The sequence below is a fragment of the Hyaena hyaena genome, unplaced genomic scaffold, assembly GCF_003009895.1.
Source record: "Hyaena hyaena isolate Hyena2069 unplaced genomic scaffold, ASM300989v1 scaffold_666, whole genome shotgun sequence".
NCBI classification, from domain to species: domain Eukaryota; kingdom Metazoa; phylum Chordata; class Mammalia; order Carnivora; family Hyaenidae; genus Hyaena; species Hyaena hyaena.
The window spans coordinates 490,628-512,502 of NW_024081295.1; the positions used below are offsets into that span (position 1 = coordinate 490,628).

Consider the following 21,875-nt stretch of genomic DNA (forward strand, 5'->3'; position numbering starts at 1 on the left):
ATCTTTCTAAAACAATACAACTCAAGACTTTCATAAGTATCACTGTGGGCTGTTTTCTCAGAAAGGAAAGAGACCACCTTCACAAGTGTACTAGAACTTATTAAATATATTATGTTCCAAAGCAACTATGTGAGACAATAATTTTTGAATATTTGATTTCTAAGAAATGAATTTGTTCAACACTTGCTGATAATAGTATGTATAGTACTTCTGAGCACCAGGGATATATTATATATTAATTCTTCAGTTTAGAGTCAGTTCAAAATGATTTAATGTAGACACCAAGTTAAATATGTGACAATCTTGAGTTTTAATGACTTAAATGTTTTCATTTTTTTCTTAAGTTAAATCTTGCATGGAACTGATTAAAGAGACGACCAAATATAACTTTACAAATTTGAAAGTTTTTACAACGTACGATGTGTCATTAAATGCTTACACCATGGGAAAAGTACGACGCAATGGACCTGTTGTGACATGTAGATTTCAAACAGAACCAGATAGTAAGTTATAAGCCTTGATGCTTTCTGTGAGTGACGAGAAGCGAAGTATGAACTTTTTAGTATACAATCTATCTTTCTTTATGCTTCATTGGGGAAACACATTGACCTAGCACATTTATTAACATCTAAGGGATTATAATAATTTAAAATACAATAATGTTAAAAACTGCTATCTTGGATTCTCAGTTTTCATATATCATCATAGAATTGTAAGAATGAAGCTTGAGGGCATATTAACTGGTATAATTTTAAGATTTCAAGCAATTTAAGCACCTAACCAACATAGGTAAAAATGCATTATCTATTGTTTCCTTTATTGTCTAGAACTATTAACAGCCAATGAAACACCTAATAACACCTCACCCACAAAGCATTCACTTCCTAACTTCTACTTACCCACTAACCTTATAAAACATAATATCTTATTGGCATTTTCTTCTCTTCGGTACATCAAGCTACCTGTTTTATTTTATGGCACATTTTTCCATTTGAAGTTTCCTTTCAAAGGCATTTGCCTGTTGCCACCTGTATGATGTCTCCATAGTTTCCAGACCTAATGCTAGATCTACCTCCAAGGTGGATGTTAACTCCATTAAGTCAGGAAAGAAGAAACGCCCCTGTGTAAGGCATATCCGTAGTCCAAAGACCTTAGCTGGCACCAAGTTCATAAAGAAAAATTGTCTTATTCAGGGCTGGATGTAGAATGCTACTCATGAAATTTAATGTAATTTAGATTCTGGTTTTAAAAGTCTAGATCCTTGAACTTTATGGTTTATGTCTAAATTTCTGTAAAGTCATAGAAAACAAAGATAATTTGTTGCTGTTCCTAACGAATGCAGCCAGGTAGGTGGTTACTAGGATAATGTAATCACCTCAGGAATAGGGGAACTGGGGGCGCCTGGCTGGCTCATGCAGTAGAGCATGCAACTCTTGATCTCGGGGTTATGAGTTCAAGCCTCACATTGGGTATAGAGATTATTTAAAAATAAAATCTTTAAAAAAAGGAATGGAAGAGCTCAACGGTATGTGGACCTTCATAACCCCACTCCCCCCCCCAGCTTTCTTTCTCTCCCTGCTCTTTTCTTCCCCTCTTCTCTACCCTCTCTTTCCTTCTATTTTCTAATTGTATATGCTCTCCTTATGGGGTGGCATAAACTCCCTTGACTTCAAGTATAACATATATGCTAATATTCTTTGAATGATTGGGTAGTTTATTTTTAGATGTTTTGTTGCAGCTTTTTGATACATGCACTATTGTAAGTTTCATCATCCATAACCCCCAAATTAATGTTTAAAATAATTTATATTGGGGGAGGCTGAGTTGCACAGTCGGTTGGGCAACCTACTTCAGCTCAGTTCACAATCTTGTGGTTTGTGAGTTTGAGCCCCACCTCAGGATCTGTGCTGACAGCTCAGAGCCTGGAGCTTGCTTCAGATTCTGTGTCTCCTTCTCCCTCTACTCCTCCTCCCTTCATGCTCTGTCTCTGTCTCTCAAAAATGAATAAATATTAAATATTTTTAAATAATAATTTATATTGTACACATATATTGCCAAGTGGTTTAAATATACTTGTACAAAGTGATTAAAGTAACAGAATTTTCTTCATTTTGATAGAGCCAACCAAAGTCACGAACGTACGTGTTTCTCTGAAGTCAGATAATAGTATGTCTGTGACTTGTAATCGTCCTATGGACTTGAATGGCCCCAGTAATGGCTCCTACCATCTGGAAGTCAAAACTGGAGATGCCTTGGTTCAAAATAAATCACTTAAAGATTGCAGCTTCCAAGTAGAAAATCTTCAATATTCAACAACATATGAATTTAGGGTAAGATTATAATTTCTATACTCAACTATAGTACTGATATACATTATAGTGATTATTATGTCATACTTAAGTAATACTAAGACTGATCGATGCTCACATGAGCTTGAGAAACTCTGTGTCTAACGAAATCACACTTTAAAGTCTTAAATGTTTGATTCTGAACTTCTTATCCTTAGTTCTAAGAACAATGGTTTCAAGCAAATATTTTGTTGGAATATTTTTTACCTTTAATGTAATTTACTTACGGCAAAAGTATTGGGCCCGTGTCAAGAAGCACAACATTTTATGCACAGTAGATCATTACTTTGTCCCCAAAAGTTTTATTAATCTTGACTTTTTATCTTTACTAACATGACATTCAAAATATTTTCCAGGTACACTGAGGTTAGAAAACAGTAGAAGTAAATGTTAGGAAATACCAGTGAACATGGAGAATTAAAAAGAAAAAAAACCTCATCTATAAGCTTACTGTCTACTGATTACATCTTATGAATCTGCTTCTAAAATGGAAAAACTCTATCTTTGTTCTGGTTGTAGGGAAAAACTGCACCTCAGTCTTCTCTTGTGTGTTCTTCTCTGTGAGTCTCCTGTAAAATTCGCATGCAACACCACACTTTGGATGCTTCTGGTTGCCAAATTTGTGTGGAGGTTTCTTCCCACAGTAAGCAAGTCTTTGTGGCACCAGCTGGGTGTCGTGCAATTTAATTGAAATCTGACACTATCCTGGTGATAGTGGCAGATTCCACAGGTTGAGGGTTCAGTCCCACAAGACTGTTCTACCCCACTTCAGACCCAACTGAAAGTAGTTGGTCTCTAGGTTACACTCAACTTCTGTCTGATTTGGCTACAAATCAGGGGTTCCTATGACCCTTTCCTCAGGCTTAGTTGCTGTTGCTCACAGAACTCAGGCTCACTTATCATACACAACTTTTCCTTTTATTTTTATTCAGTCGGATCTGTCAGTTGCATTTCTGATTTAATGAAAATTTCAACAGTCAATAGTTGACTATTCAAAATAATGTTGGCAATTGACCATATATATACAATTTTATAATCGTTCTTGTTTGGTTGTTTAATCAGACATACGTTAGACTTTATCATATGTTTTTATTGTACTATATTAGATGATGCCATGGTTGTGATGGCATGATATGATTTACTTATATGATGAATTCTAATGATAGGTTTTGTAATTATAAACCATGTCTCATTCCAAGAAAAAAGTCTTGCTCTGTTATTGTGTATTATTTATTGAAAGCATTATTGAATTCAAAGGCTTAACTTTTTAAGTCTTTATGAATAGACATTCATAAATGAGATCATTCAATAAGTGGATAGGGATGGTGGGCATAAGCATTTGGTATAGGTGTCGGCAGGAATCATTAGTATATTTTGCTATAAAAGTTGTGCTAACCTGATAAAGCAGATTAGAAAGGAATGTGGGTTTTTTTTGTTCTTTTATTCTTTTCAGACATTTTATACTTTGTGAATGTGTGATTTATATTTTTCCCATAGTCCATAGAAAAGAAATATTTTGTTAGTCCATAGAAAAGAAATATTTTGTTATTACATATAACGCACATAACACTTCATCTCCCATTACTTTTCCAGCACCCATTAAGCTCTATTTCTTTTCAGTTTCTTTTCAGTTTCTCAAGTGCACCTAGGATTTACTTTCTATAGGTACTTTACCTGATGTTCTTCTTTCTTTCTAGAATTTTCTTTTTCCATTCATCAATATGATAGGTTATTCCGAAAAAATATAGACAAAGATCATATTAAAATATAACATTCAAATTCAAGTTAGTAGATAACTACTTAGTTATTCATTCTTTTCCCCAGCCTTCAAAAGATCGTCTCTTGTTTTTTTCATTGCACACACCATAATTCATTTTCATGTTTCTTTCTGCCTCCACTACAACATTTATGCCATCACGAGGAACCGATCACTTTAGCTTTATTTATCATTGTGATCTCCGGTTAACAGATTGATAAAGTAATTTTTATCATTGCTCATTTATTACTTTTCTTTTTGTAGATTTACTTTTATGTTCTTCTGATAATTTGGGATTGAAAGTGGGTTTTTTAACCAATTTCTTTTGTTTATTATTTTAAAAAAAACAAAAAAGAAAAATTAAAACTATGAATTGTCCTTTGGTAAAATTTTGACTGTATCCCATGCTTGTGTTATTTACTGCTAATTTTTCAATGACTGACATAAAATTTAATAAGTGATATTTAGAGTAGAATGTTCTGATTATTGATTATTTCCCAAGAATTTATATTGCAATTACAAAGAACTTTTAATTTATCTGTTTGTTTGTTTTTTAAAGAGAGTGCTTCTACATTTCTAGTGCTTGGATTTTTATTGCTATTAGTTATTAGCTTTTAAAAGATAATTAGCTTTTACAACTTCTGCCATTTTTAAATATTTATTTATTTTTTATTTTTTAATGTTTTATTTATTTTTGGGAGAGAGAGAGAGTGAGTGCAAGTGGGGGAGGGACACAGAGAGGGGACAGAGGATGCCTAGCTCTCAACAGAAAGCCTGATGAGGGCTCGAACTCACAAACCACGAGATGGTGACCTGAGCCAAAGTCATACGCATAACCAACTGAGCCACTTCGCAGCCCTACAATTTCTGGGTTTTTTTGGAATTTATAGAGTATGCTTTACAGTTCAATGTACAATGAATATTTATAAATATTCCGTGACTACTAAGGAAATTATATATCCTCCAAAGGGTAAAAACTTAGATATATATTGTCCAAATTTATCATGTTTATCTTTCAATGATATTACTTGGACTTGTTTTACCTAAATTTGTTTTTTATTTTGCCAAAGTCTCTTATTGCTTTCTTATTCTTTGCAGTTTCCCTTGTATAATTAAATTGCTTTGGCTTTATTTGTCTTCAACATTATGAGACACAGGATGTATTAGTAGTTAGGTTGATACTGTACATTTTATCCTTAATCACTTGGGGATATCAATGTTTATCATTTTAACCCTTGTGAACTAAATATCACTTTATTATAAACATCGTGATAATAAAAATAGTTTCTATTTTCTTTTACAAATTGTATGTTTATTTTGTGTGTAACTTTTATAAACAGTATATGGTAGTTTCTCTTTTAAATAAAATGTAAAGATATTAGCCTATCACTAGGGAATTATAACTTTAAGTTTGAATATTTTGATGTGTTGGAGTTATTCCTTCAGTTTCACTTACTCTTGCTGATTATAAATATTATTATTGTTGTTGCGCTAAATAAGATAAGATTTCTTTATGTCTTTTCCACTATTACATATTTTCTTTTAAAAACTATTTGGTAATAAGATATTGACATAATCTTGAGGTTTCCATTTTAAATTAAAGTTAACCTGTACACTTTAAATTAAAATAGACAGTATTGTATGAGAAATAATGTATGTGTTTCATTACGATACCTAAATTTACATTAGAAAACTTTTTTCTGTTTTATTACTGGAATTCAGGTCTATTATTACAACAACCGCTATAAAGGACCTCCAGAAATTGTGTCTCAATCAACAGCTTGTAAGTCATTATGTGGCTGTTTATTATATTATATTAAAATATACATTAACACTTACAAACCTTTGTTATTTTACATTCATGCTTATATTTAATTATTAAATGTTTATATATTTTCCATAAACATAATATTTTACATTTTCTGAAAAAAAACCTGTGTAGATGAATAAACCACAATATTTTTTATTTTTAATATTTTACTTGAGTGTAGTTGACACACTGTACTACATTAGTTTCAGCTGTACGATGTAGTGATTTAACTTCTCTTCAATTTATCCTATGTCACCACAAGTGCAGCTACCGTCTATCACCATACAGCACTATTACAGCATCACTGACTACATTCTTTCTGCTGTGCCTTTTATTCCTGGGACTTACTCATTCCATAACTGGAGGCTTCTCTCTCCCACTGCTCTTCCCCCATTTTGCCCTTTCCCCACCTCTCTTCCCTTTGACAATCATCATTTTGTCCCTGGTAAAATACAGTATTTAAAATTCAATGAAGAGTTTCAATTATTAAAGGATTGTGGATTTCATAAAAACAATTTGTAAGAGGATATATCTGTATACACTTCAATTATGACTATGTTTATGACATTTTTCATGATTGTTGACAAATAAGTTTTGTTTTGCGTACCATTTTGGAGACTGTTACCTATTTTATCTTATTCTGTCCCTCAAAGCTAAGTTTGGTAGAAACAGGTGTTAGACACAAATCTGTCCTGATTTACCTAACTACAGCTAAGATAATCATTGCTTAAAAACAAGATAACTATTTAATTTTTTATCACTATTATTTTAAATATATTATTTATATTTATATATTTATAAAAATATTTTATTTATATTGAAATAAAGTTGGAGATAGAAAAAATCTCTTAAATTTAAATGTCATTATAATAATGAAAATAACAGCTCTGTGTCAGCACTCCCCACTCCTTGTCCTGGTCACCAAAGCAACCACTTTTCACCATTTCTGTTTTCAGTTCTTGTTACAGTATCTCTATATGTGCAAAGGATATTAGCTGCTCTTCTGTCTGATTTATTAACATTGCCCATAAATTTCATCCTATGGAGGAAGAAGACAACACACTGTTTTAAGTTTTTCAGGTTGTTAGCCATTTGCATGTTTATAAATTAAGTTAAGTGATTTAAGTCTCTGTGTGTACCAACTGTAGACAGTTTTTTAAATAAGTTTTAAACGTTTATTTATTTTTGAGAGAGACAGAGAGTGAGCAGGAGAGAGGCAGAGAGAGAGGGAGACACAGAATCCAAAGCAGGCTCCTGGCTCTGAGCTGTCAGCACAGAGCCCAGTGTGGAGCCTGAACCCACAAACTGTGAGATCATGACCTGAGCTGCAGTCAGGTACTTAACTGACTGAGTCACTCAGGTGCCCTGACTGTAGACAGTTTCTGATGCTATCTTTGCAATGTCTGGGTCTTACTCTCTTCCACACATATGCCTGTGTGCAAGTGTTAATGCTTTATTTTCCAAAGTCTTTGAAAAGAAGAAAGATATAAAAGCTTATGTTCCAAAGTGCTGTCCAAAGTCCTATGTAAAGTTTCTATTCTTTCTGCTAAGATTTATTAAATAAAATCTCCTAATGTATTTTAATATTCTAATTTTTTATGTTTATTTATTATTGAGACAGAGAGAAACAGAGCATGAGTCAGGGAGGGGCAGAGAGAGAGAGGAGACACAGAATCTGAAGCAGGCTCCAGGCTCTGAGCTGTCAGCCCAGAGCCCGACATGGGGCTCAAACCCACACACTGTGAGATCATGACCTGAGCCAAAGTCGGACGCTTAACTGACTGAGCCACCCAGAGACCCCTTAAAGCTCCTAATAGTAAATGCCCACCAAATTCAACCAGATAGCTTTGATTTTATTTCCATATAAATACTTTTCTTTTATAATTCCTTACAATAAAAACAGCTCCATTGAATTTTTTTCCTGATTATGCAGATAACTCCTAGCTACAGCATCTACTCTTGGGGGTCATAGACTCAGTCTGACATTTGACACTCACTCATATCTGAATAGGCCAGATGTGACACCAGTTCACTCAGGGAGACACAGAACAGGAAACACAGTGTGCCAGCAAGGGAGTGGCAATAGTCATAGCAGTGCACATGGCAGTCCCGGAACTGTTCTGTGACCCTCCCAGAGGCAAGTGAGATGTCAGAGAACCAGGTCACATGTGTGGGGGTGGTAGCTGCCCTTGCTCGGAAGTCCCATGTTAGGGAAGGAGTCAGTATTTCTTAGAATAGAGAGTAGCTTCCAGACATGAGAGTAGCTTCCAGACATGACAAAGGGATGTGCCCAGAAATAAGATGTGCCCTGCATTACTCCACTCAGGAAGACCTTAAACTGTGGCTTCCACCATGACACTGTAGATCATACATACACCTTCCTGTCTAGATGCAGTTTAGCAATCAGGGATCATTTTCACCATTGGTGACGTTGCCTAGGAACACAGCTAATATTCCACTTTTATTAGATTTCCATGTCAGTGGAGCTAGAGTGTTATCCCATGGTCCCTTTTCCATAAAGCAGAAAAAATTTTATTGACTCTTCACTCACAATAGCATTTTTATAAGAAGCAAATGATAGAATGACTTGTTATAGTAATGTCTTCACCAGGCAAAGTCTCGGGTTGTGACTTGCCAAGAATACACCTACTAGAAATGGATCGCTGAGCATAAGATTTCATTATCCTCGCTTTGACAACATTCCTGAGAGAGCTTCTGGGGCCCCTTTCTTCCTGTACTGATTTGGACTACCTAGGTGTACAGCTTAGCTGCTGTGGTAAAATTTTCCTTCATTACTTTCCTGTTTTAGAATTGCTACATCTGAGTCCCATTTGTTTTAAAAAAAATTACCGGTATATATTCTCTAGTGTAAGAAGAACGTATTCTAATTCGTGCACTCAAAAATGCAATGCTTTAATTCTACTCCCGCACTTGATCCCTACGTTGACCTGGCATAGAATTCCAAGTTTAAAAATCCAGTATTGAGGGGCGCCTGGGTGGCTTAGTTGGTTAAGCGTCCGACTTTCGCTTAGGTCATGATCTTGCGGTTCCTGGGTTCGAGCCCCGCGTCGGGCTCTGTGCTGACTGCCAGCTCGGAGCCTGGATCCTGCTTCAGAGTCTGTGACTCCCTCTCTCTCTGACCCTCCCCTGCTCACGCGCTCTCTCTCTCTCCTAGAAATAAATAAAACATTTTAAAAAATCTAGTATTGAAAAAGTATTTCTGTTTTGTTCTCCTGCATCCATCATTCCTTTCAAATGCCATCCTGTTTCTCATTCTTTTCTGTATTATCATAGTTTTTTTTTTTCTCTTGGGGACTTTTAGGCTTTCTTCTTTATTCTTGGTCTTGCATGAGTCTTGTTCACTTCTTTTCTTGTATACTATTGGACTTTGTGACCTGGAGACTTCTACCTCTGAGAAATGTTTTTTCACTCCATTTTCTTTTCGTTCCTGTAAGTCCTTCTGGAGCTCCCGTTGGTCACATTTTTGAACTCCTAAGTCAAATTATTATTTTGGAATCCTCCTTTTATTGTTGAGGGGTTCTTTGACAGTTTGGTTCTTACCAGCAGTTTGATCAAAGTTATAGCGAGACAATAGAGAAGATTGATTAGAAGTTCTGTGGCTCTTAGAGAGGCTGTTGACTGAGGAGATTCCCTGTATTATTTATGATTTATTTTCTCCAGTACCATTTATTATCTCTGGAAATTAATCAATGTACTATTTCCTGTAGTAGGGTTACAGTGTGGGAGAAATGGTTCTTCCCACAGTAGGGCAGAGGGACAGGTGTCCAACTATTTCATAGGCAGACGTAGACTTTGCCCTCTTAATTTCAGTCCTGGGCTTCATCCCTGCTCTGTTCTGAGTCTGAAATTACGTTGGGTCTCTTAACCTATTCCATTTAATTTTCTCAGAGAATAAACTTCTGTCTGCTTCCTCAAGGGTCTTTTCAAGGGGTATTTCATTTTTCTGTAACTAGACATTCAACTACCATTTATGGTCCTATGATTTGTTTCCACTGTATATGTGCCTCCAAATTTGAGACTCAAGCATTCCTGGTAACTGGTATAGATCCCATGCAGTATGGTCTTTTGGTGTTGGCTTTCTCTCCTTTGTTCTCCACCTTCCAAAACTTGCTGAAATCTTTCTAACTCTAGTTTCCCTTCTCCCATTCTAGCTGGCATTATGGGTCTATGCCACTGTCAGGTCTTTAAACTAGCAGAGTTCCTGGAAAGAAGGGAGAGAGATGTGTTCTTAGGTCATGAGATAAATCTGAAGGCTTGGTTGTTTTATCATTAATAAGTTTATCAAGGCTACTTAATGTTTCTGTAGAACCAACCCAAATTAATTGCTATCGATTGGAATGCTTACTCATAGTCATTTGGGGCAGTTTCTTGCAAAACCTCAGTTCAAGGTGTTCTATTTTTCTAGTAACGTGCTTTCATTTTAGTAATTTACTTGAGGTAGATGAGTTTAGATGATTGCCCCTTTGATGAGGTTTTTATCCACAAATTCTGGAAACAATCATGTCAATCAATATATCTGCCACTAATCACGGGTATATTGATAATTTTAGTGAAAAGAATTTGAGAAAAACACATTGGGTCATTTTGGAAGTCTGTTGCAATAAGAACTTCTTCTCTAAAGTATTCAATACAACCCATATAGCCTCACAATATCCTTTTAAATAAGAAAAAAATCATTCCCATTTTATAGATGAGGAAATTAAACTTAGATAATTCAATCAATTTATCTTCTGTTATGAGTCAAAAAAAATGGTGGAGCCAGAATTCAAACTCAAGTCCAACATCTGCTAGTCTCTATTTGAAATTAATTTTCTATATTCAGACTCTTAAGATTTCCAGTTACAGACATTTTGAACATGAGGCACCCTGTCTCTGGCAGCTGTCTGTTTAGCTGTGTCATTTCCATCTTTCAGGTTATAGAAAGTCTCATGGTCAAGAAGACTGCTACTGAACATGTAGATAGGTTCCCCTTACTTTCTTTCCACCCTACTCACTTTTTCATAAATCCAAGGAAAATACATAATTATTTTATTTGTTGGTTTACTTGTTTAGCATTTGTTTCCCGTTCCCCCAAAAGAATGAAGATTTCCTTAGAACTGGTAACTTCTCACGCCTTATATTCTGTTGGATCCCTAGAGACTATGCTAGTGTAGACACATAGCACTTGCACAGTAAGAATGGGATGAATGAGAAGTACCAATGAATTAATGTAATGACAGATGCTTTAACAGATAAACCTCCAAATCCCAGTGACATAACAGAACTGAAATTTATTTCTTACCCTATACCAATTGGTAGGTGTCTGTGTGCATGTAGGTGGTGGGGTTCTTTTTTTTTTTTTAATATTTTTATTTATTTCTAGGAGAGAGAGAGAGAGAGAGAGACACAGTGTGAGCAGGGGAGGGTCAGAGAGAAGGAGACACAGACTCTGAAATAGGCTCCAGGCTCTGAGCTGGCAGTCAGCACAGAGCCCGATGTGGGGCTCGAACCCACGAACCGTGAGATCATGACCTAAGTGAAAGTCGGATGCTTAACCAACTAAGCCACCCAGGCGCCCCCTGTTTTACATATTCATTCAAAACTTCAGGCTGACTGACATAGGGTTTGCATTTTTCATATATGGCTTCAAGTTTTGCTATGGCTGCCAACATCCATACAGCCACCTGGAGAAGAGAGTGTGTAGCATCTCTCCAGAGGGTTTAAACACTAGGCGTACCTCACTTCTACCTTTATCTCAGTCAATGTAGTCAATGGCTACATTGAACAGTGGGTAAAGCCGATTCAGAAGGAAAAGAAAATAGGTGTATTCAGATTCTGTGTCTCCCTGTCTTTCTACCCCTCCCCTGCTCGTACTCTTTCTCTATCTTTCAAAAGTAAATAAAAGTTAAAAAATTTTGAAAAACATGATTTAGGATGACTGAATTTCAATTTCCTCATCTAAAATAGTAAGAAGATCAATTCCTTTCCTATCTACATTAACCATAGCAAACTCTAGTAGCAATATTTAACACTGGTGCATTACTCTACATCCCCTTGATGTCCATCTACAATGTAAATTCATAATCAATCATTATGATCACTCTTGAAATTATTCTTGAATGCTTTGATCCCATCAACCACCCAATACTCAGATCCAACAGCTTTTTTTTTTCCTCTCCTGCATCATTATTTCCCTTTTGTGCTAGAGAAGTCTAATTAGTATGCAATTGTTAAAAGCAAACAACAACGACAATATTTCTTTTGACACTATTTCCTCTTCAGCCACCACTCTGTTTCATCTCCACACACACACACACACACACCCCAACAGTAAAGCTCTATGAAAGAGATTTGTATTTTGACTGTCTCTGGTTCTTCTGCTATTTTTCTTTTGGGCCTGCTTATTTCACTGAAGCTACTCTTGTCAAATTCAACAATGCCCTCTCTGATACTACATCAAAAGGTCACTTTCAGTCCTCATTGAATTTGACTTATCAGCAACATTCATCATAGTTGATTACCCCCTCCTCCTTGAAATACTTCCTTTTAAATTGGCTTCCTGTACACACTCTTGATTTTCTTCCTATTTCACTTGTTAGTCTCCTTTCCTGGTTCTATCTTTCCGCTCTAAGCTTTTAATATTGGAATGTTCAAAGACTTAGTCTTGGTATTTCTTTCCTTTATAATTTTAATTTCTGGGTGAATTATTCAATCTTAGAGCCTTAAATAACAGCTCCATGATGAAGATACTCAAAATTTATGTCCCGTCCTAAACTCTTTCTTGAAAGACTTATGGTATCAGAGTTCCAGATTTGCACATCCAGCTTCCTATTTGGCATCTCCACTTGGATGTCTATTTTTTCAAACTCACAGATCCAAAAGGGAGCTCCTGTTCTCCGCTGTACCCACAATCTTCCTCATGTCCATTAATTATAACTTCATGTAACTATTTCTCCTCACTCTAGAGTTACTAACCTGATATGAACCACTGTCATATTTTGCCTGGATTATGGCATTCTCAACAAGCAGTCATAAATGAGTGTAAAATGCATAGTCAGAGTATATTCCTGTTCTGCCCAAAAATCCTGCAAGTGCTGCCTGTTTACATAAAAAAATAATGTATCATTAACATGACTTCAAGGCCCCACCAATCTGGCCCTTGCCTCTCCCCTCTCCCTGTCATACTCTTAGGTGGCAGCTCTAGCTACTCACCCTTCACTGGCTCCACTTCAGTTGCAGGGGCATTCTTACTATTCCTTGGACATGCCAGACATGCTCCTACCTTTGGGTTCTTGCCCTACCCTTCCTCTGCTCAAACATGCAGCCTCCAGATATCTGCTTAGCTAACTCTCTTACCTGCTCAAGTCTTTATCATCTTCTAACCAACTTTACCACTTGCTTATTTGTTGTGTGCATTGTTAAGTGTCTTCATGTCAGCAGGTCGGTTCCATGAGGACAGGGATCCTTGTTTTGCTCTCCAAGGTGTCTTAAGTAACTCAATCGGTGTTTGGCATACAGTGAGACTCAAAACTATTTTTTTTTAATAGTGAGTAATTAGTCCTTATATATCCTAGACACCGTGCCAGTGTTTACTGTAAATCAACTCATTTAGCCTCATTTTTGGAAATGGGGAATGGAGTCACAAAAATAATGAAGATTCTAGCCAAGGCGCCACTTAGGAAGTGGTAGAGATAGAATTTAGAACCTAAGCAGTTGATCTCCAGAAGTGAAGCCCTAATTTCACTGCATTCTTTCTGCCCTTTGTATATGAAAAGTAAGAGATATTAATACAGGGCAAAGGATATTCCCAGTATGTTGTCTTTTCTCTGCCCTTTCTCCAGGAAAGGGTGTGGTTTCACCTTAAACCTTGGTGAACATTTACATGAGGATAAGGAATCCTAATGGTAGAATGAAACGATTTTGTCCCTCCATTAATTGCTTTTATACTTCAATGAGTAGGTAAGAAAGTTTGTGTGGGACAGAAGACTTTCTGATCTTTTTGGGAGGCTATCCACTTATGCACATAAAGTTAAACCATATGAGTTTCTCTCTGAGATTTATAATAGCTAGATTCCCTCTCTGATCCCTTCAAAATGGAATGAGTGAAAGAAAGAGAATAAATCGAAGTGATAGGATCACATAAAAGAATAGTTTTTTTTGTGGAAGAAAGGAGAGTTTCTCTTCTATATTCTGATTGCTTTCTTAAAATATAAGATGTTTTTATTTGTTTTGAATAATAGAGGCAAACTACAATATCAGGAATTTATTGTGTTTGGTTTCATTCTAAAAATTCAATTTTTGAAAGCCTCAAAAGACATGAACATATTAGAAATCAAAGTACCTTAAAGGTGATTATTCAAAGAACCCAGCAAAGTATTTGACATAATAGTCTCTCTTCGTGTGTTGTTTTGTATCTAGATAATTCTAAAGCACTGATTGGATTTCTGGTATTTCTGATCATTGTGACATTCCTAGCCCTGCTTTTTGTTCTCTACAAAATCTATGACCTGCGCAACAAAAGATCCAGGTAAGAGTTGATTTCAAAATGAAAAATAGTAGTAATAATGATGAAAGTATCTGTCTATGAGGCAAGTTTATAACCAGTTAAGTAAAGAGTAAGTAGAATGAAGTCCAGTTCATCAGGGAACTTTTGATCAAAAACTTCTTGAGGTCTTGTTGGTTTGCAGTAAATAGTAATATTGTCTACACTGACTAATACTGCTATAGATTTGTTAAAATAATAACATAGGAAAGAATATGTATTTATTCTTTTAGTTCAAAATGGGTTAAAAGAATGTAGAAATGGTAGAGGCAAAAAGAAAAGAAAGAAGTATCTAGGGAAGTATATGTACCTCTTTGGCCAGGAACAACTACATTTTATGCAAAACAAGAATTTTAATATAAAATAATTTAATCACTTATCTGAGTTTAGCAGAAACCCTTGGCTGATTTCTTACTTTTTTTTTTCTTCCCCTCCCATTCTCCTCCATCTCCTCTCCTCTTCTCTCCTTCATTCTTTCTTCCTTTCCCTACCCATCTCCTTCCTCTTCCCCAATCCTCATTCCTCCCCTCCTCCTCTCCTTTCTTCTCTCTTTATCCTCCCTGCTTCCCTTCCCTCCTTTATTGAATACATTCATTAACTATAAATAGAATCCCAACTGAATTCTATGTTTCTTAAAAAATACACTCGTGTTTCTTATTTTCACAGTGATATAGATGAACAGCAGGAACTTGTTGAAAGGGGTAAGTATACAAACTTTTTACTGATGAATACCTCTCTCATATTTGAGTCTATTCATTTTAAGTAAGAATTCAACATTTTTTATCTAACCTAGACTTCCTCTGTTGATACAATAATGAAACTTAAATTCGTTTACCTATTTATTCAATCAGTAAGTACTATGGATGTCCCAGTGCATGCCAACTATTGTGCCAGCGCTGAATATATGACAGTGATCAGCCACTGACTCTGCTCTTAAAGGGTTGAAAATCCAATAGAGGAAGAGAGAAATATTGACAAATATGACAACAATTTGGTAAATGCCATAGTGGTTGAATGTGTATGTTTCTAGAGAAAGATAGAAGATAGAAGACTGTGAGTGGCAAAGGCTGGCCTCTAAGTCATTTAGGATTGTGGGGACACATTAGACCAACAAATGAGGGAGTGGAAAAACAGATGAAAAGTCATATAGAGATAGAAGTAGTAAGTGTGCTCAACTCCCTGCAAGGGAGGGGTAGTGGCTGTTTCCACAAAAGGCTCATTTAAGGACATGACAAAAGATTGCAATTTGACTTAAGAGAGGAAAAGAAATTCCCCATTTTCCTCTTCTTTTTCAACTTTCACATTATTTCTTTATTTTTTAAATGTGATTTTTGATCTATTAAAGGGGACAGAGGTAAAGATTGAAATTGTTTACAATAATAAAATGATTTGTCTCCTCATATTCAAAACGGGAAAAATGTAAGAACACTTCTGTCTTATTTTAACTTATCTCTGAAAGGTTTCCCTCTGCAAAAGCAGGTACCAAATCATTAAGCAAAAGCTTTAGGATTGGTTCTTTGGAACTTCTCATTGACTTTATTTTCCATTCCAAAATGTATCACTACTCGATTTTGCATTAAATATTTTATTTGTTTATTAACTATCTTCCCTTGACTAGAATGTAAGTTAGAGATGCAAAAGTAAGAAGGTTTTTTTTTTTTTTTCCTCATTTCCCTGCTCTATCCCCAGTACCTATGTGAGTATGTGGAATTCAATAAACGTCAATGAATGCATACATGAATGAGAAGAAATGTTCTGAGGATTAGTTTGGATAGCCTGAGGGAAAAATGAAGAGCACAGAGTAACAAGTACCTGAGCAGAGAAGAGGAATCAATTTTGAGGTGTCAGGGCAGACTAGGGAGTGTCAAAGAAGACTTTTTATCTCAAAGTTCATACTAATTGTCCATTGGCATGCATTAAAACTTACCCAAACCCTATAAAACCTCAAAGGTGACCCTGAGTTCAGAATGAATGAATACCAGAGATTCCCAACAACCCAAAGAAGTGACTGTACATGGCCAATTTGATAACTGTATTTGGATGAAAATTTCTGAAGGCAGTAAGATAAATATGCAACCTTAATGGACATCTTCTTTCACATGTGATGGAGAACATTGACATGAATAGCAGAAACATATTTTTTACGAGGGGGAGGCAGTTTATATTCTCTTAATCTTCTGAAACTGTTGCTTTTTAGGAGCCATACACAATTACGGTTAATATGTATTTTTACTCCTTAGTAAGCTATTAAGCAAGGGTAGCATATAAAGTGTTTCATAACACTTATGAAGGAGGCATAAAAAATGAAAATGATTTGTTAGTAGCTTAGTGTAAAGGGATTAGCAAATTAAACTGAATCCTGAGTATAAGGATATTAATCATATTCTCTTATTTGTCTGTTTACAAAATTTCATGATAACTTTTTAAAAACTTTTTTTTAATTATTTTTTTAAATTTATTTCTGAGACAGAAAGAGAGACAGCATGAGCAGGGGAGGGTCAGAGAGAGAGGGAGATACAGAATCTGAAGCAGGTTACAGGCTCTGAGCTAGCTGTCAGCACAGAGCCTGACTCGGGGCTCTCACCCATGAACCATGAGATCATGACCTGAGCCAAAGTCAGATGCTTAACAGATTGAGCCACCCAGGTGCCCCCAAAATTTCATGATAACTTAAACAGGGAAATAATGAAAGGAAAAAATAGTAACTATAATATAGATAAATAAGTATGGTAACTGTTATATAACATTATGTATTCAAACTTTAGCATTTAGTCAATGAAACACTAATAATAGTATTAGATTTTTTTTAACAAGTAAAGTTACATGCTCTCATTTGTATTTCAGAAGACTAATTTGTAGCAGTTTCAAAGACAAATCAGTATGGGAAACACTAGAGATAAGAGAGGAGTTAGGAAGATGTAGTTACAAGGATGTGGAAGCCTGCCTGCACCTGAGCACTGGCAGAAGGGATGGAAAGTACCCAGTAACCTACTGGATGTGGAGAGGGAGGGAGAAATCTTGTATAACTGTGGAAGTTTGCATCGTAAATTAGTTTGTGAATGGTGATCTTGTTTACTGAGATTTGAAATACTAGAGTAAAGGAAAAATGATTTTTGCCATGGGCATTTTGACTTTGAGGTACATCTGGGATAACCGTATGGAAAATCTGGGAGATAGTCTGAAAAGTTAATATAAAGCCCAGAAGAGGGCTGGAACACAAGGTTTAGGAGTCAAAGGTGAATCTTTGTATGTGACTGAGACTTTCCAGGTAGTATGTGTGAGAAGAGAAGAAGTGAAGGATTAATCCAAGCTATAAATTTAATGAAATTTGTATGAACACTTGAAAGATGGACATAACCCTAGTCATGAATCCTTAATATGTTTAAAGATGATGAAAAACAACTTATGAGTGTGGAGCCAATCCATGCAGATATTTTGTTGGAAACTTATAAGAGGAAGATTGCTGATGAAGGAAGACTGTTTCTGGCTGAATTTCAGGTGTGTGCTTCTCTTGATACATGATGAGAAATTTACTCAATTATGAGGACAACTCCATTTTAAATGTATTCTATAATGATTTGCCTTTATAATTTATCTTAAGTATTACTGCAACCTAGTCAAAGCAGATATTATCAGTAGGTACTTATGGACCAGAAGAGATACTCATAGTCATGAAACTAGTATATATTTCAAAATAATTCATTAGTGTGTCATTATTAGTTATGAAATTGTGTCACAAAACATATTTGGCTGGTTTTGTACTTGTAGTCCAGGTAATTATCCAAGTACGTGTTTTTAAATGAATTTTAAAGAGGTGATTAATTCTGAATTTGCTCTCACTGGTAAGTTTTATTCTCAATGTAGCCTATTATTCATTTTAAGTGTTTTGTTGCATGATTCCTAATAATGTTAATTTCATTTACTCCATACAACTTGTTCATCAACCTAAAAGAAACATGTTCCAGGATGTCTCATTTGCTCAAAATGGTAAGGGGTAAGGGGAAAATTATTTTTCTGGAACTGCTGTGACCCAAAGGATCTTTATGTTTTTCAGAGCATTCCACGGGTATTCAGCAAGTTTTCTATCAAGGATGCTCGAAAACCCTTTAACCAGAACAAAAATCGTTATGTTGACATCCTTCCTTGTAAGTACTCACTGAGAATTGGATTTCCATATATTTAGGCTATTTGATTATTCATTATTTCACTTATTTATATTTCTTTTCTTTGAACAGATGATTATAACCGTGTTGAACTCTCTGATATAAATGGAGATGCAGGGTCAAATTATATAAATGCCAGCTATATTGATGTGAGTAAAAATGCATCTTTCTTTGCCATGGCAAAATTTTAGAAATATTATTAGAAGTAGTTTGAAGTAAACTCCTAATGTCACTTACATAAACAACAAAATCAGTATTATCTGTAGGAATAGTTATTTAGTTATTTATTATTTGTTAGTCATACTATCTATATTATAGAATTATTTTTACCGAAAATGATACTAACAATTAAAGTACTCTGGTGCCTACTATGTGTTGGATATTAAACTACATGATCTTCATATGTATTTCTCATAAGAGCCAGACATTTGCCCCGACCATGTGCACCATGCTCACTGTAGAGGTGAGGACAGGGAGAATCTGGTTAATTAGTTACCCTTGTTCAATCAGTAAAAGGTTGAATTGGGATTCAAGCTCAGGTCTACCTGACTCCAAACTGTTGTGCTTTGGTTATAAAACATTGCATTTCAGCAGAGCTATTCTTCATTAACCTGAGTCATTTGTTCATCATATTTATCGAAAAATAAATGTTGCATATGATTAATTTATCCAAAAGATTCTAAAATGTTATTTATTATAATTGCATAACACATTTTTTAAAAATAAGCAATGTAAAAACAGAGAGACTGAAAACAAACCTTCTTTCCACCCAATCCACCATTTGCCCAATTCCTCCACCTACCACACAAGGTAACTTCTATATTGTTTCTTACTGATCCAGCCAGAAACACCAATATTTGTTCTTCTTCTTTATCCAAAAATGTTAACATAATATTCACATCTTTCTGTGCCATGCTTTAAAACCTGTAAACTTATGTACTATATATAAATGATGCAATAAAGACTTATACTTACCATAATATATATACTTACAATAATATTATTATAAGAATTAATAATATACTTATAGTAATATTATTACAAGAATATGGGTTGGCAAATCCTTTCTATAAGAAGCCAGGCAACATATATTTTAAGTTTTCCAGGACATACTATTTTTGTCACAACTACTTAGCTCTAAAGTTTAGTGGCCACAACTTCCATAGAAAATACACAATGCATTCCAAACTCTTTTTTTTTTTTTTAATCCAACATAAATGGTAGTTTGCTGATCGTGGACATAGAGCATTTTACATCTTTTATAATGTATAAGCCATTCATGGTAGAGCTGCATTGTGATTTAGTTAATAAGTGCCTATTAAACTAAAACATTAATGGACACATTAATGGACATTAAATGTGTTTTCTAATCTTCTGTTACAAACAATGGTTCAATGAAAAATTTTGACTCATTATTTTACAATGGGTTTTAGTATGTGTAGGATAAAATCCTAAAAGAAGAAAAGCTAGGTCAAAGAGAATATACATTTGCAATTTTAAAAGATAATTCCAAATGGTCTTCCACTGGAGTCATACCGATTTACATTCCACCAGCAATATATGAAGAGTGCCAAAAAAATTTCTTGACAAATAGTAGACAAATTATATATTATGCTATATGGTAATTTACAAACTTTTCTTAAAGAAAAAGAATTGAAACTGAGGTTTGCTTATTTCAATCTACTTGAATATATACATTTTTAATGGAGAAGGTAAAACTGTTAAATCATATTTGTATATTTATTTATTTATTTAGATGGTGTATTAGTTGCCTAGGACTGACATAGCAGAGTGCCCCAAACAAGATGACTTAAAACAACATAAAGGTGGGGTGCTTGGGTGGCTCAGTCGGTTAAGCGTCTGACTTCGGCTCAGGTCATGATCTCACAGTTCGTGGGTTCGAACCCTGTGTGCGGCTCTGTGCTGACAGCTAGCTCAGAGCCTGGAGCCTCCTTCAGATTCTGTATCTCCCTCTCTCTCTGACCCTCCCCTGCTCATGCTGTCTCTCTGTCTCACATAAATAAATTAATTAATTAAACAACAACAACAACAACAACATAAAGATATTCTCTCAAAGTTCTGGAGACAAGAAGTCCAAACTCAAGGTGTCAGCAGAGACATACTCCCTCTGAAGGGTCTGGGAAATCCCTCTTTGCCTCTCCTAGCTTCCAGTGGCTCCTGGCAATCCTTGGCCTTCCTAGGCTTGTGCCTGTATCACCCTCGAATGTGCTTCCATGATCGCAAGATCTTCCCCGTATGATTCTATCTCCCTGTGTCTCCTTTCTCTTATAAGGACAACAGTCATCTGGGGCTCCTGGGTGTCTCACTTGGTTGAGCCTACCACTTCTGCTCAGGTCATGATAGTGGTCCATGAGTTCGAGCCCCATGTCAGGCTCTGTGCTAACAGCTCAGACCCTGGAGCCTGCTTCAGATTCTGTGTCTCCATCTCTCGCTGCTTCTGCCCCACTCATTCTCTCACTCTCTCAAAAATAAATTTAAAAAAACATTTTAAAAAAAAGATGGCAGTTATTAGATATAGGGCCCAACCTCAGAAGGGTATAACCTCATCTTCCACAAAGACCTTATTTGAAAATGAACTCACACTCTGACAATCTGAGTAGATGTGAGTTTTTGTAAAATGTTATTCAATCCACTACATGCATATTCTGTAAAATGAAAACGACATTTAAAAATATTTTTTACTTGGATCATTTATGAAACATGCATCTTCAACATTTTTGCAAAAGAAGCAGGGCTAAGCCTTTTCTTCTCAAGTATTCTGTCTGTAGAGACATCACTCTAACCTGTACTAATGTCCTACCTTCCATCAACTTTGTTTGATACATGACACTTTTTGTATACTTGCTTACTGTTGTTCTTGTAAGCTCGATCCCAAGCAATAAATGACATGTGCTCGTGATATTCACAATACGATTTCCTATTTCATTCCTTTTTAATATGATCCTCAAAAGGCTTGTTTATAATCACAAGCAACACTTACAAATGTGAGGTCATAGTCTAAAGATAATTACTAGTACTGTGTCGTAGTTTTGACCTCTTAACCAATTCTGCAGGTGACTTCTGTAGGCTTTCACAATTAGCATTGACAAACTTTATTTCAGTATATAGTGTTTCTTCCAAACATTGTTTTTCAAAGTATAATAATTGGGAGCAGATTGTATAAAGATTTATATAATCTCTTAAAAAAAACCTTAATATTTTCTATTCATATATATGTGGGAATTATGGTATTGAG

General features: G+C 35.4%; 1 protein-coding gene across 1 annotated transcript in view; it reads left to right on the forward strand.

Annotated features, from left to right (window-relative positions):
- Positions 1 to 21,875, forward strand: part of PTPRC (protein tyrosine phosphatase receptor type C) — a 123,673-nt gene that overhangs the window by 84,434 nt on the left and 17,364 nt on the right. Inside the window, exons 13-20 of the mRNA XM_039216967.1 lie at positions 345 to 503; positions 2,119 to 2,330; positions 5,827 to 5,887; positions 14,333 to 14,441; positions 15,123 to 15,157; positions 17,845 to 17,954; positions 18,511 to 18,601; positions 18,692 to 18,768. Coding sequence (XP_039072898.1) covers positions 345 to 503; positions 2,119 to 2,330; positions 5,827 to 5,887; positions 14,333 to 14,441; positions 15,123 to 15,157; positions 17,845 to 17,954; positions 18,511 to 18,601; positions 18,692 to 18,768 — 854 coding nt within the window. The remainder of the gene's footprint in view (positions 1 to 344; positions 504 to 2,118; positions 2,331 to 5,826; positions 5,888 to 14,332; positions 14,442 to 15,122; positions 15,158 to 17,844; positions 17,955 to 18,510; positions 18,602 to 18,691; positions 18,769 to 21,875) is intronic.